At 40.2% G+C, this 15737-nt stretch overlaps 1 protein-coding gene across 3 annotated transcripts in view; it reads left to right on the top strand.

Annotated features, from left to right (window-relative positions):
• CCDC93 (coiled-coil domain containing 93) overlaps positions 1 to 15737 on the top strand; it is a 115693-nt gene that overhangs the window by 33523 nt on the left and 66433 nt on the right. For 2 of the 3 annotated variants that reach the window (XM_054574991.1, XM_054574990.1), the window contains exons 8-11: positions 10012 to 10048; positions 12613 to 12705; positions 12968 to 13018; positions 13880 to 13966. In XM_054574991.1, the coding sequence (XP_054430966.1) occupies positions 10012 to 10048; positions 12613 to 12705; positions 12968 to 13018; positions 13880 to 13966 (268 nt within the window). The remainder of the gene's footprint in view (positions 1 to 10011; positions 10049 to 12612; positions 12706 to 12967; positions 13019 to 13879; positions 13967 to 15737) is intronic. The other variant, XM_054574992.1, reaches the window with a different exon arrangement.

Here is a 15737-nt window from a genome sequence, read left to right as displayed (position 1 = left end):
ATTTTGTTCAGATTCCAGATAGCTTGATATATCTTAATTTGACCTGGGGCAATTATTCTTGAAGGTTAGTTTGTTTCCTAGAACTGTGATGTTCAGTAAGGTAGCCACCAGCCACATTGAGCACTTGAAATGTGATGAGTGTGGATTATGAACAGAGTTTTAATTTTAAGTAAGTTAAATTTAAAATTTAAAACTTGTGCTTGACTTATTTATTAGAATGTTTCACTGTTGGAATAACTTGAGCTATTTAAAGTTTATATATGTGGCTCTCATTATATTTCTTTTGGACTACACTGTCCTATAAGATATATGTCCTTGATGCTAAAGACGAGGTACTAGGTCTAGGTAAGAGTACTGGAATTCTGTTGGTACTGACAGTGTAGGACATCAGCAAAGGTGGTGAGTCAGAGCTAACCAACGGGAAAGTAGGAACAAATTGGCCATATGGCACTGCAAATCAGGCTGGCGCTTGAGAGGGAAGGGTAGGGCTGACTGGGCAAGAGGAAAAAGAGGTTGTAGGATTGAGCCCTAACCTCAGGAGGATAAATGAGACGTAAATGCTTTTATAAATAGAAATAAATTGAAAATGCCCGTGTTCTTTGTGAGCGATGATGGGCCATAAAGGGGTGTCTTGTTTTCCTGGTGAAGCTTAAACAACACTGGAAGAGGAAGAGTAGTACACACAATGAGGCAATTGAAGACAGCTTTTCGTCATAGAAGCCATCGTGTCATATGGAGAAGGAAGCCTTCAGGAAAATCATCTGGACTCTTCATTTAGTGTCTGAATATGTACCAGACACTGTACTAGGTTCTGGGGATACTAAAGTGAATGAAGCTCTATACGAATATTCATAACAGCACTATTCACAGCTGCCAAAACAAAACAACCCAGTTGTCCATCAACTGATGAATGGATAAACAAAAAGCTTTTTATCCACAATAGTATTTTACTTACTCATAAAAAGAAATTAAATACTGATTTGTGCTACAATGTGGATGAACCTTGAAAGCATGCTAAGTGAAAGAAGCTAGGCATAAAAGGCTAACACTGTATGATCCCATTTATATGAAATGTCCAGAATTGGCATATCCATAGAGTCAGAAAGTAGATTAGTGGTTTCCAGGGGATGGGGAGAGACGGAAATGGTACTAACTGCTAATAGGTATGGATTTCTTCTGGAGGTAGTGAAACTATTCTGGAATTAGGTAGCGGTGATAGTTGTACAAAATAGTGAATACACAAAACCACCAAAGTGTATGTACTTTATAATAGTGAATTTTATGTTATATGAATTATACATCAATTTTAAAAATATAAAAAGTGAGTGAATGAATCAGATACCCCTTCTTCCAGGAGCTCAGCAGGGAGATTCCACACGAACATACACTCTGGGATGAGTGCACTGGTAGTATAAACAAGAAACACACAACCGGGAGCCTAACCTAGTTTTGAATGGTTAGAAGTCTTCCCAGAGCCTTCATCTTTAAGGACAGAGTAGTTTAATTCTACTTGGGAATTAAATTGCTCAGATTTAGTAGTGTACTGCTTTATTTGGAAAATCAAGTAAGTTCTGCGGCCAGATAAGGGCTGTCTGCCTGAGGATGTGTCTTCTACCCTTAGGGCCTACAGAGACTAAAGCCTGGGGAACAAAAAAATATTCACAGTGCAAAAACAGAGAAGTGAAGAAACTTGGTGAGATCCTGAATTGGTCGAGACTTCCTGACTGAGAACACAAAACCTTCCTGCTAGTTTCAGCAAAATGATTGATTACAGGGGTCCATGGGAAGATTGAAAACCTGAAATCTAAGCTGAGCCAGGGCTTTTTCCCAAGCATCACACGGGGACTGAGCCTCCAAATATGCTGCTGTTCTCCACAATCAGGAAGCTAGCTAGAAGCCTGTGGAATTGGTAAGCTGATGTTGTGGCTGCTGACAAAAAGACCACACCACTCCTGCCAAAATCAGGAAGCCATTGTTGACAGCTGCTGGCCCCCAAACCATGTTATAGTTCTGTGATCTGCACTGCACAATGAATCCTTTAAGACTTTTCAAAACTCCAGCAAATGCACCAGATTAGTAGAATTTAACAAGCATTCAGAACCCTACGTGCGAGTATGGAAAATAAGAATTTTTTGTTTTCCAGCCTCTCCACTAGGAAGATGCAATAAATATTAACTAAGCCAATTCACAGACTCTGCCATAGGTCCTTTACAGAATGTGGTAGATATTTTAGCTTTAACCTTCGTCTGCTGTATTTTGATGTAAAAAAATGCCATGAATTTCTGAATATTGACTTTGTATCCTGCTACTTTGCCAAATTCACTTAATTAGGTCTGGTAGTTTTTTTGGTGGAGACTACAGAGTTTTCTATGTACACTATCATGTTGACCGCAAATAATGACAGTTTTACTTCCTTCTTCCCAATTTGAATGCCTTTTATTTCTTTATCTTGTCTGATTGCTGTGGCTAGAACTTCCAGTACTATGTTGAATAAGAGTGGTGAAAGCTGACACCCTTTTCTTGTTCTGATCTTAAGGGAAAAGTTTTTAATTTTTGCCTGTTGAGTATGATGTTGGCAGTAGGTTTTTTGTATATGGCCTTTATGATGTTGAGGTATGCTCCCTCTATTCCACTTTGCTGAGTATTTTTATCATAAATGGGTGCTGGATTTTATCAATTTTTTTTCAGCATCTATTGATAATGGTCATGTGGTTTTTGCCCTTCATTTTGTGTGGTATATCACAGTTATTGATTTGTGAATATCGTACCATCCTTGCATCCCTGGGATAAATCTGCTTGATCATGGTGTATGATCTTTTTAATGTATTGCTGGATCTGGACTACCAGTACTTTGTTGAGGATTTTATCATCTATGTTTATCAGAGATTTTGGCCTGTAATTCCACTTCTTTGTTATTTCTTTACCTTGTTTTGGAATTGGGATAATACTGGCCTCATAAAAAGAGTTTCGGAGTCTTTCCTCCTCTTGAATTTTTTGGAATGGTTTGAGAAGACTAGGATTTAGTTCTTCTTTGAATGTTTGGTAAAATTTACCTGTGAAGCCATATGATCCAGGGCTTCTGTGTGCTGGGAACTTTTTGATTACTACTTCCATTTCACTAGTTGTCATAAGTCTATTCAGGATTTCACCTTCTTCTTGATTCAGTTTGGAAAATTGTATGTTTCCAGAGATTTATCCACTTCACCTAGGTTGTCCAATTTCTTGGCATGTAATTGTTCGTAGTAATTTTTTACAATCCTTTGTATTTCTGTGGTATCAGTTCTCATTTTTTTCTGATTTTCTTTATTTGGGTCCTCTCTCTTTTTATCTTGATGAGTCTGGTTAAAGGTTCATCTGTTTTGTTTTATCTTTCCAAAGAACCAGCTTCTGGATTTATTGATCCTTTGAATTGTTCTTTTAGTCTCTGTGTCATTTAATTCTGCTCTGATCTTGATTATTTCCTTACTTTTCTTCATTCTGGAATGTGTTTATTGTTATTCCTCTAGTTCTTCTAGAGGTAGGGATAGGTTGTTTGAGACTTCTTATTTGGTAGGCTTGTATTGCTATGCATTTCCCTCTCAGGACTGCCTTCTCTGTATCCTGTAGGTTTTGGGTGGTGGTTTGTTCATTTTCATTTGTTTCCAGGTACTTTCTGATTTCTTCCTTGATCTCATTGTTAACCCATTCATTATTTAATAACATGTTATTCATTCTTCATGTATTAGAATATTTTTGAGTTTTTTCCTTGAGGTTGTTCTCTAGCTGCAAGCCATTGTGATCTGAGAAGATGCTTGATATGATTTCAATTTTCTTGACTTCGTTGAGGCTTGTTTTGTTCCCTACCATGTGATCTATGAAAATGTCCCATGTGCATCTGAAAAGAACATGTATTTTGCTTCTTTAGGGTGAAATGCTCTGTAAATATCAATTAAGTCTATTTGTTCTGGAGTGTCGTTCAATGCCACAATATCCTTGTTGATTTTTTGTTTGTATGATCTATCCAGTGTTGACAGTGAGGTTTTAAAATCCCAAATGAAGACTGTATTGCTGTCAATTTCCTTCTTAAAGTCCTCCAAGATGTATTATGTAAATGCATAAGGAGCACCTTATGTATTTAGGTGCTCCTATGGAGGGTGCATATATGTTTACAATGGTTATATCCTCTATGTTGGACAACTCTCTTAAGTATTATGTAGTGACCTTCTTTGTCTCTTGTTATGGCCTTTGTTTTGAAGTCTATTTTGTCTAAGTATTGCTACCCCAGCTTTTTTTTTTTCACATTCATTTGCGTGAAATATTTTTTGTCATCCCTTTTTCAGCCTGTGTAGATCTTTTGTTCTGAGGTTGATATCTTGTAGACAGCATATACGCAGATGCTTTCTTATCTACTCAGCTATTTGTCTTTTGATTGATGCATTTAATCCATTTACATTTAAGGTTTTTAGTGATATTGGTTATTTATATAAGGTATTTATTTATTGCCATTTTTTTCCCTTTGTGTCTGTGTTCCTTATCTCTCTCTCTCTTTCTGTCTCTCTCTCTCTCTCTCTCTCATCTGTTTGAAGCAGTCCCTTTAGCATCTCTTGCAATGATTGTTTGAAGGAAATGTACCCTTTTAGCTTTTCTTTTTCCCCCTATGTCAGGAAGGCTCCTTATTTACCTTCCATTTTAAATCAGAGCCTTGCTGGGTAGAGTAGCCTTGGTTACAGGTCTCTTGCTTTTCATCACTTGGAATATTTTGCGCTATTCCCATCTGGCTTGTAGTGTTTCTGTTGAGAAATCAGCTCTTAGCCGTATCAGAGCTCCCTTTTATGTTACTAGCTGTTTCTCCCTTGCTGTCTTTAAAATTCTCTCTTTGTCTTTAAATTTTGTCATATTAATTACGATGTTTCTTCTCAGTTGGGGCCTTCTGTGCTTCCTGAACTTGTGACTTTTTCCCTTACCAAGTTAGGGAAGTATTCTGTCATCATTTTTTCAAACAGGTTTCCTATCCCTTGCTCCTTTTCTTCTCCTTTTGGAATCCCTATGATACGAATATTGTTGTTTCATGTTGTTCCACAGCTTCTTTAATCTATTTTTGCTCTTTTTTAATCTTTTTTTTTGTTTTGTTGTTCTGACTGGGTATATTTTGTACCTTCAACTTGCTGATTCAATCCTCTGTTTCATCTAGCCTCCTTTTATTTCCTTGTAGTGTATACTTCAATCCAGATATTGTATTCGTTTTCTCCTTGTTATTTATAGTTTCTATATCCTTTTTCATGCTGATGTAGTTCCTTATAGTTCTCATTGAGTTCCTTTAGCACCCTTATAACCATTACTTTGAACTCTTATGCCTGATAAATTGTTTGCCTCAGTTTCATTTAGCACTTTTCCTGGGGATTCCTCCTTCCATTCAGTTGGTGATTATTTCTTTGTCTCCACATTTTAGGTGGCTCTTTTTGTTTGTTTCTGTGTATTAGATTGATTTGCTTTCACTCCCTGTCTTCGTGGGATGGCCTTCTGTGGTAGGAGTCCTGTGGGACTCAGTGGTGCAGTCTCCTTGAACTCCTGATGCAGATACTCTAGAGATGCCCTTTATACAGTTTATGTGAGCTCTCTTATTGTAATTGGGTTTTGGTTTTTGTTGGCTCATTCACTGGTGGGTTCTAACCTCCAGCTAGTTGACTGTCACAACCCCCACCACGTCTTGTATTCTGTTATTCAGGAGCTGCCAGAACAAAACAAAATAACCCAGCAATCAAAACCCACACCAGCAAAAATACCCCTCAACCACTACCATGATATCAGCAACAAATGAGCTAAGATCTATGAAGGTGGAAAGAGAATACGAGTATTATATGAAAGGAAAAAAGAATATGGGGTGTCTAATGGAAAGAAAAATCAATTTGAGAGGTTAGGAGAAGGAGAAATAATAAGAGTACAGAATAGAAACAAGGCAAAGAAAAGGAGAAAATAAAATTTATAACATAAATAAAATAGAAAGGTAAAGGTAAACTGGAATAAGAAAAGGGAAGAGTACAATATAAGGTTTGAAGAAAAAAATAGTGGAAAAATAGGGAAAAAATTGAAGAAAAACAACCACTGCAGCAATATCTATGCCAAAGGAGCAAAGCTTAGTAAAGGTAGAAAGAGAATAATAATATTTAAAAAAAGAAAAAAGATTGTGAGATGTCTAGAGGAAAGAAAGAAAAATGATTTTGAGAGGATGTAAGGAGGAGAAACAATGTAAGTATTAGAAACTAGGCTAAGAAAGGGAGAAAATAAAATTGAAAATGAAAGTAATACAGGACAGGAGGAAAGCGAAATGGAGTAGGATGAGAACAGTGAAAAATGAGTTTTAAAAAAATGAGATTAAAAATTTTTAAAAACAGTGAACAACTAGAGATAAAATTGACGAAATGCAACAATAACCCTAATATCAATGACAACCAAGGAAATATTAATAAAGGTAGAATGACAATAAGGATATTATAAGAAAGGGAAAAAGACCCTGGCTGGTGCGGCTCCGTGGACTAAGGGCTGGACTGTGAACCAAAGGGTTGCTGGTTCGATTCCCAGTCAGGGAACATGCCTCAGTTGCGGACCACATCCCTGGTATGGGACACGTGAGAGGCAACCACACATTGATATTTCTCTCCCTCTTTTTCTCCTGTTCCCTTCCCCTCTCTCTAAAAATAAATAAATAAAATCTTTAAATTAAAAAAAAGGGGGAGAAAGGATGTGAAATGACTAATGGAAAGAAAGATGGTTTTGAGAGCATGGAAGGAGAAATAATAGAGTGACAGATAGAAGCAAGGCACAGAAAAAGAAAAAGTAAAAATTAAAACAATAATAAGAAAGAGAAGGTGAAGGCAAAATGGAATAAGAGCAGGGAAGAGTTAAATATGAAGTTGGAATTAAGACTAAAATAAAAATTAAAAATAATAAAAGTAAAAATACATATACATAAAAATAAAAAATAGTGAAATAATAGGAACAAAATTGAAGACAAAGAAACAATGTTAAAAGCTATGCAGGAGAAAAAATAGTGGAAATAATGAAAAAGAACGAGGTGGAATTCATCTCGGCAGAGTCTAGTGTTTGCTGGCCTGCTGCCTTTTCATTACAGATCCGTCCCTGATGTCAGGGGTGTCCCAGTCTAGCTTTAGGCAGCCTGTTCAAGGCTACACCCAATCCACAGTTTGTGGCTGTCTCTTTCAGGCTTGCCTGGTCCTCTCTGTTCTGCTCTGCTGGCTTTCTTTCAGCACAAGGCCCTGGGGTGGTTCATCTAACATCTGACAGCACCACATGTACCACCTCTACCTGCTTCCAGAGGGGGCCTCTGGTGTGATCAGGAGTGTGGGATCCCTGGGTCACTCCCCAGGAGTCACTGTTCAGTCTTCAGGGAAGATTGTGGGTGTGTTCCCCTGCCCCTATGCCACACATTTTGGTCTGTCCCAGATTATTTCCCATAATGTAGAGTTTCTGATGAATTAGCTGTCTGCTTCATGCTAGGTGCCAATCTGTGTAAAAGGATCAGCCCTTTCCTGCTTGATGCTGATTGGCAGCTGTGTGTGAGGGCCGAGGCTGGGCATGGCCTTGAATACCTCTTGCTGTACCAATTTCTGATCAGTGGAATAGGGCCCAAGGAGGAGCCAGCAAAACATCTAATAAAAGTTCATAAAGGACTCCTTTGGAGATTCTCTTTCTTTTCCCTGTGGATATACATTCATAAGTGGGTTTTTGAGCCTGGCCTTACTGTTCTTTGGAGTTAGCAATCCTGCAGGTGGGGGATGGACATGTCTTCCCCTTCCCAGAAGTTTATACTTCATGGTTTGAGTAGCCCTGCCTGGCTGCAAAGAATCTCAGGTGCTCAGCTCCTGCCTCTCCAGTTCCCAGCTCACTACTGTCGCAGGGGCCTCATATCAAAATGCTCTTTCTTTGCACACCCTCCCCCCAGTTGCCAGCTGTGCTGGGAAGGGCCCCGCAGTATGCAGCCTTCCACTCTTCCTGGCCAGCTGGGTTCAATGGGCATGAACTACACTTTGAGTCTGGTCTCTTTGCTGGCAGGGTAGCTATGCATGTGCATGGGCTTGCTACTCAGCCATGCCTCTGCTGTCCTCCTTTAAAAAGTTCCTATGTATATCACCCATGCTGCATTGCTGAGCCACTGCCCGGATCTCTGTACACTCCACTTCCCCAAAAGGAAAAAAGTCTTTCCCCGTTAGGTTTGGCCGCAGCCTGCTAGTGCCTCCGACAGTCTTAGAAGCTAGAATTTCTCTCTTGGAGTCTCCCAGTTGGCCCTGCAGCTATAGATGTGCTGCTCGTTCTGTGTACAGCATGAGTCTCGCAGACTCTCTATATCCTCCCAAGTCTCTCCTGATTAGAGTTGGAGGTTCCCTGTGTGGGACTGGGCCTCCCACCCCACTTCAGGATCAGTGGGAGCTACTAAGCTGCATTTTCTTTCCTCTGCGCGCTCCTCCACTGCACGCACCTCACGTAGGGTACCTCCCCTTCAACTTATGAAATATCTTACCAGATGGAGCAGAGCCTCCCCTGTACTCCTTGGCTTCAAAATTCATATCAGCTAAGATTCTGTTGATTGTTCAGATCACTTGTCGGAAGATCAGCTGAAAACCTGTGCTGGGGGCATGAGCAAGTGCACTCAGCTTCCACCTACCTTGGCTGCCATCCTCTTCCCTCTGCACTTTGGGTTTATGCCTAATGGATGGGCATATTGTGCCCAGCAGTAACTTAGCGGTTTCTCCAATTGTATGACAGTCTGTTGCATGGTCAGGTGATACTTTTGGTTTCTTGATTTCCTTGCTTTCTTTCACTTGTATTAGTTTATTTATTCAACATATATTGGAAGTAGCAAATGCAAAAGCAGCAGTGCCCTCCAGAAGAAGGGTGCAGACATGTAAATAGGTAGTTGAACATGATTGCCATCTAGGAAGTGGGGGCATATGTATAGACATAGGGGTGGATCACCCAGGGCAGGATTGTCTGTGCATGAGGATGCTTTGGAGAAAAGGCAGCTTTAGAGCTGAAGTGTAAGGAGCGAATAGGAGACTAGGAAGAGAGAAGACAGCCCAGTGTGTGCAAAGCTCTCTGTTCAGGCTGGATGCATCAGAGGATGTAAGGTGAGCTGGAGGAGGTGAAATGGATGTTAGAAAGGAAGCCCTAATGAGAGTGCCCAGGAGGTCCTGTTTTGTCCTGAGGGAAGAGGCCAGCTGTTGATTGGTGCAGATCAGGCCAATGGGAAGTTGGATAGAGTGAGGCTGGAGGCTGGAGACCGGGTAAGGGGCCAGCATACTGAAACATTAAGTGAGGTCTGGCATCAGTGAGAGCAGAGCCAGAGCCCTTAATTTGTTTTTCTTAAATGGTTGCATGTAACTTATTTCCTTATAAACTATTTAAAGGTAAATGAGGTTGGGTATTTTTGTTCATGCTTTTTGTTTTAGGTCAAGTGGTTTTTGCCTTGTTATACTTGCTTTAAAAAAACAGATTAATTATAGCCAGAAAATAAACTAATTTTCACTAAAGTGCATTTGTGAATTTCTTTCAATTTAAAGTCGAGTGACATGAACACATTATAGGCAAAATGCTTCAGTTATGCTTGAGAATAAAATATGGGCTAGGCTAGAGGTTGTGAAAATTGGAATTAAAGAGCATGTTTAGCTTGAGCAAACACGTTCACATTTGTTTGTACAGATATTTTTAAGGCTCTTAGCTTAAACTGTGGATCTGAAATGCAGTTCCTTCTTCAAACAGTAACAATTGCACTTAAAGAGAATGTTGCACTTTGCATTATCTGAGAGTTCCCACTTAAGTATTTATATGGCAAATAGGGTGGCTGGCCCTTTACTTAAAAACAGTGGAATATGTTTGTGGTGTAGATACTTAAAGTATTTTCTCCAGTCACCAAATAGCCTAAATTTGCTTTTCATATAAAAATCCAACTAAAATGCATTTGACTAACGTTATATGATTTTTGAATAGTAATTCAATTCCCTTTTTTGTGGTCTGCAGGAGATACGGATTTAGCCGCCAGAGCAAAATAGAGAAGGTAAGAAAGCATAGATAATGGGAGAGAATATTTGAGAGATGGAAGTGACCCTCCCTTTTATCTCTGTCTGACCCTGACAGGCTGCCCAGCAGGGGTGAGAAGGCAGGGCCGCTACCAACCAGGCTCTGGTCCTTGGGCAACCCAGGACTGCAAAGATGTGCTTCCCCAGGACGAGGGAGCTGAAGCAGCAGCCTCATCTGGGCCTAGAAGTGAAGGATAATTGGATATCATTGCCCCTGGGTCAATCCTGTAGGCTCTAATAATTCCAAAAGTGTGCAGGTGAAGTCCACTGCCAAGACCCTGAACATTCCTCATTGAGTGAGAGAGACCATAGACAGGTGCAAACAGAATACTGGTAGTGAAATAGAATACAACCTGTACTAGGATAACTAGTGTGGAAAAAATCAGGTAAGTCAAGATGGGTTTGTCTAACTTCACAAATTACTCTCGAAGATTTTCTTCATTTATATATTTATTAATGATCCTTAATGTCAGAAATAGGGCATACATATAAATCTTACAGTGCCAAACCTTTACTGTGTCCCAAGCCCTTTGTTCAGGACTCCACATGCATTTTTTTACTTAACTCCCCTGAACAACTCTATGAGGAAGGTACTTATTTCTGTGTTTCAGGTTAGAAAGCTGAGGCCCAGAAGAGGCTGTGATTTGTTCAAGATCACACAGCTCCTTAAGTGCCATAAGAATCTGAATCCTGGTCTGTGTCACATCAAAGTCTGTGTTTCTCACCACTGCCTTTAAAATGATAAAGTGCTAACTAAAGTAGTCAATGACCTCTTAAACAGTAGATTTCTGCAGTGCGAGGTCTATTAATCTTTTTTCTCATTCCTCACCTGACCCTCAGATTTTCAGGAATGGGATACCATTCCTCCTGTTGTTCTCCTGCCACCCTGCCCACTGTCTCAGTTCTGCATCCTTCAGTTTTTCTTTTGGAAGGCCTTCGCTGACCCCAGCCTCCCTGCGCTTCCTGTGGTAGTTGTCTCGGTCATCAGAGGGCCCTGACAGTGATTAAAGTATGTGTTCTAAAGCCGGACTTGCTGGTTTCAAATCCTAACTTCATCCCTTCTCTGTGTTACTTTGGATAATATCCTTAGTTGTTGCACCTTTGTTCACAGCATCTATAAAATGGGGGCAATAATTGTACTACCTTCCAACATTGTTGTGAGCATTAAAATACAAAGGACACAGAATGATCCAATACTTAGTAAATATCTAATTATTATTATTTCATTAGCAGTCATGCACTGATTATATGTTTTTTTGGTTTTCTTGTTATTTATTTTTTTGACATTTGTGTTTTCACTCAACTAAACAGTCACTTCCTCCAAAACAAGGTATTTTTTTTTGGATTTCAGTATGTCCTGTGGCATCTGGTATACAAGAATTCTTTTTTGAGGTTTTATTTATGTATTTTTAATATATATTTTATTGATTATGCTATTACAATTGTCCCTTTTTTTCTAGGTATATAAGAATTTGATGCATACATTTAATTTGATGTATAATTTAAGTCTGAAAAGAATGTTTATGCACATGACTATACCCTAAAATAAGGCAGCTTGATTATGATTGGAAAACTCATGAAATGCCCTTGAAAGAGCATTCAAATTGGGCTTGTCTTCTCATTCTTGTGTCAGATGGTACATTTGAACTGGAAGTCTTGTCTCCTATAGATATACCCAGTGGTTGGAAGCTAGAGCATTCCCCATGATCAGTTGTAGACTTGTTATAGAAAAGCATTCCAGAATTGGGATCATCTGAGAAGGGTATTTGAGAGCAGTCCTCCCTTTCAACCCTAGAAGACCCTAATATCCAAAGAACGTAAGCCTCAGGTCACCTAGCTGATTGATGGCAGAGATGGAATTAAAACCAAGAACTAAAGAACTTCTCTGACCATGTCTGAGGAATTGTAGTTAATTCAGGTATCTTGAGTGTGGTGTGGTATATTTAAAACCTGAGACTGGATACAGAATATGGAGCTTGATCACCAGGTAAAGCAGTTTAGATTTTTATCGTTTAGGCCAGTGGCTTTCAAATTTTATTGACCTCAAGTTTCACAAAGCAGTACCTAACCCTTGACTACTGTCAAAACACTCTGATACGTACTTTTTAAAATTATTTTTATTTAATCTGTTTAGATGATAGTCACACCTAAATTATTTTCATGTCCCACGAATAGGTCTCACCTGGCAGTTTGAAAAAACACTCCTTTACACATCAATCTGTTCATGAAAGCATTAAAGTAGGGGAAAGACCCTATTGAAATGTAAGGATAAGTCTGGCAAATGTGAATGACTTCATAGGGATTTAATCAGCAAGGAGTTTAGAAATGGAGACAGGCATTGGCTGGGGTCTGAAGCACCACCTGCTTGTTCTGCAGCTGGAATGGAAACTCAAGTCTCTGGATTTTCTGTTTTTCCTCAGGGACTGGTTCAGCCCTCCAGATCTGTGTTTTCTTTCCCAGGCTCATGCTTCTCTCATTATTGTCCTTTCTCTACTGAACCTCCAACTCTGATGCTTAGCTGACATTGCATCTTGCCTTCTAGGCTGAGGACAAGAAAATGGCACTTTCCACAGGGCTCTCGGCTGCAGAAAAAGCTGAGGCTCATGAGGAAGATGAGCTCCAAGCTGCTGAAGAGGTGTGTAACTCATGTGCATCCCCTGAAGATTTCTGTTTAAATCATTTGGGAAGAAATTTCACTCATCCCCAGCTTTCCAGAATGGCCAGGTGCTTCCCACAGCCAACTGCTGTTTAGTTGACTTTTCACACCCTTTCCACAAGACTCTCACAAGACTCACCATAAAATGAGAGCAAGTGAAACAATGTCCTTTTTAGACATATTTTGTAGGTCTTAAGTGGTCAAATCCACTCACTGATACTTCTCTGCATTCCTCTCTTAGCAGCGTATTCAGTCACTGATGACCAAGATGACTGCCATGGCAAATGAAGAGGTGAGGTGGGAGTGGTTGTGGGGGAGGGTGTTGTGTGGAAATGGGGACTTGTAACCAACCTGCTTGGCTCTGTGGGGGCACTTCCCAGAGGGACCACCTTCTTCAGAGCCCTGCTTTTTCAGCACTCAGTGTTTCCTGTTTCCTAGGGCTCTTTCTTTTGGGAAGCTTTTTATAGTGTTGCCATCCATGGTAACCTCTAGGAGGAAGACTTGAGGGAACCTTGTGAAGGCAGGATGTCCCCGCTGGGACAGCACCATATGGGCTTTAGCGGAAGAGGCATGGTTCAGTTCTGCTTCTTCATAACCATGAGTTACACCCCATGCCAAAGGGGACATTGTCTTCTGTTTCCTTCCTACCGTCTGCATAGAAAATAGAATACCGAATTTACAGTTGGTCTTCTCAGAAGTCAAGGCCTCTACAGGAGGTTTAACCAGGGACTTTGAAGCATCATTTCTTTGGAAAGCAGGAAAGGCCTGTGGTAGAAATATTTTAGGAGTTCTGAGATTCCTCCTTTTCTCCCATTTGTATGTCTTTTTTCCCTGGGTCCTAAGCCTGCCAAGTTCCCTACAGGCCCTGTGACCTTTAGGAAGAGAGACCTTGGGATGGATTAAGAATGATCTTCCAGAGGTACCCAGGGTCCTAAGAGAATCTGGCAGTTAGCTGACTGTCTCAGGACTTGGAGAGGTGGCTTCACTTTTGTCCTGAAGCTTATTTTCTCCCTTCTTGATGAATACATTAAAAAAAACCCAAATTATTTTCTCTCCTATTATCTATTTTGTTATAATACTCAGAGTGTTAGGTTTTGTAATTCTGTGAAAGACAAGGTATGGCATTGAGAACATACCCTCCCTGTGATTACAGAGCCGACTCACTGCGAGCTCCGTGGGCCAAATCGTGGGACTCTGCTCAGCTGAGATCAAGCAGATTGTGTCTGAGTATGCAGAGAAGGTATGTGGGGGCTCAGTTGGAGTCTTTGACTCAGGTTATACTCCAAGGACTTGACCTTTTTCTCTATACTCTTCCCCCAGCAGTGATGGAGGCAGGTTGTAATTCATCAGCTACTTTTGTCAAAATACATACTTCTCACAAACCCATCCGCATTTGCCCATTAGCTAAATTAATTTTCTTTGCAATGCCTCTTTTTCTATAAATATAAAGAGAAAACCTGTCTCTCAGAATAATCATCGCATCTGATAAATCAGTGCCTGAGGTACAGCAAAGGCATTTTTCCTTCTCTACCAGTATTCTTACGACTTGGGCTCAGTTTGGTGATTGCCCTGAGGAATGAAGCTTTGCCACTTAAGAGATAAACCCCATAACTCAGCCAAGCCCAAGGCAAAATTTTTTGTTCCACTTTATTAAAAGGGTATAGAACGAACACAGCCTGAAACTCATATTTCAGTGTTAGATTTTTTTCATGCTGAGAATAGGCAGCAGGACCTTGAATATCTCAGGGAGACAGTGATTAATCATTTTGCACATAACTGATTCTGGTCTGGCTGAGATGTAGTATCAGTAAAATCAGATTTACAAGGCATTGTTTCACATCCTTTCTTCCCCACCATACTCATTCTGCCCCCCCCTAAAACATTCATGTCTGTTGAAGCACCCAGCTTTGCTTTCCTGTCTCAGAAGCCTTGACAAAGAATTAGCTCTGCTTTGAGCCCTGTGCCGTATTCTTCTGAAATGATTACACTGATGATGTAATGGGGGAGGGGTGTCACAGCAGGTGGTCATCTCCCACTTAAAAAATTCAAAAGACTTGAAGATGTAATTGTGTACTTTTAAGGTAACCTAAATCCTTTTCTGCGCAAACCTCAGGTGGCACTTTGACCACTGTCACCTTCCCTGTTTTAAATTGAAACTGAGGACACTTTGGATTCTATGAAAGTTGGATTAGAAAACCCGTGTTAAGAAGCATTGACTTGGGGAGGAGGGGCAACAGAACCTCTCCCCGAGACAGTTGAAACCAGCTTACTCACTGTCTTGTTCAGAAAGCCAGAAAAAGAGTAAAATTAGAAGTAGTTTTGGACAGGTCTCTTTTTAAAGACATATAATTTAACTTCTCAGAGAGAATTGGAGGTCAAGAATTCATTGCTTATCTGTTGTTTGCATTAAATACGTCATATAGCATTAAAGATGATTTTTAAAATTAAATTGCCTTTAATCCTAATCCCATATCACAGTTATTTCACATTTGCATATTATCTTCCAGTGTTTGTTTCTTATACCATAGTTGTACCTAGTTGCAATCATCATATATATCTAAAAGAAGTAGAACAGTGTAGTTAAAATCACAGCATTTGGAATCATATTCAGGTTCATATCTGTTAGGTAGCCGAGGTGGCTAAGAAAGGACGTGGAGCCAGTAAAGTCCAATTAGAGGCTTTTATTCGAAACAGGACACTGCAATCACATGAGCTGGGTCAAAACAGATGGCAGTTCCAAGGGAAAAGATAGAAGGGCTTTTAAGGTGCGTAGCAGATCCTGGGGGAGGGTGAATCACCCTGCTCATGTGCTTCAGGTGTCCTGGGTGTCTGACCAGGGAGGGCTGATTCTGTAGAAAGCTCATGGAGAGGGGAGGGGGCAGTGAGGATTCAACTGGTTTCCAGTAGAGTGCCAGCGGCTGTGCCACAGTTGCCTCTGATATGGGGACTCTCGTGGTCAGGTATTTAGTTGACAAATGTTTAACTTCTTTGTTCTAGCATAGGCAGTGGCT

Source organism: Pteronotus mesoamericanus, unplaced genomic scaffold (assembly GCF_021234165.1).
Source record: "Pteronotus mesoamericanus isolate MK-2021 breed Mesoamerican mustached bat unplaced genomic scaffold, CSHL_Meso_final contig_27, whole genome shotgun sequence".
Taxonomy (NCBI): domain Eukaryota; kingdom Metazoa; phylum Chordata; class Mammalia; order Chiroptera; family Mormoopidae; genus Pteronotus; species Pteronotus mesoamericanus.
Note: the sequence above shows the minus strand (reverse complement) of the source record. Positions and strands in the feature narration are given on the sequence as shown.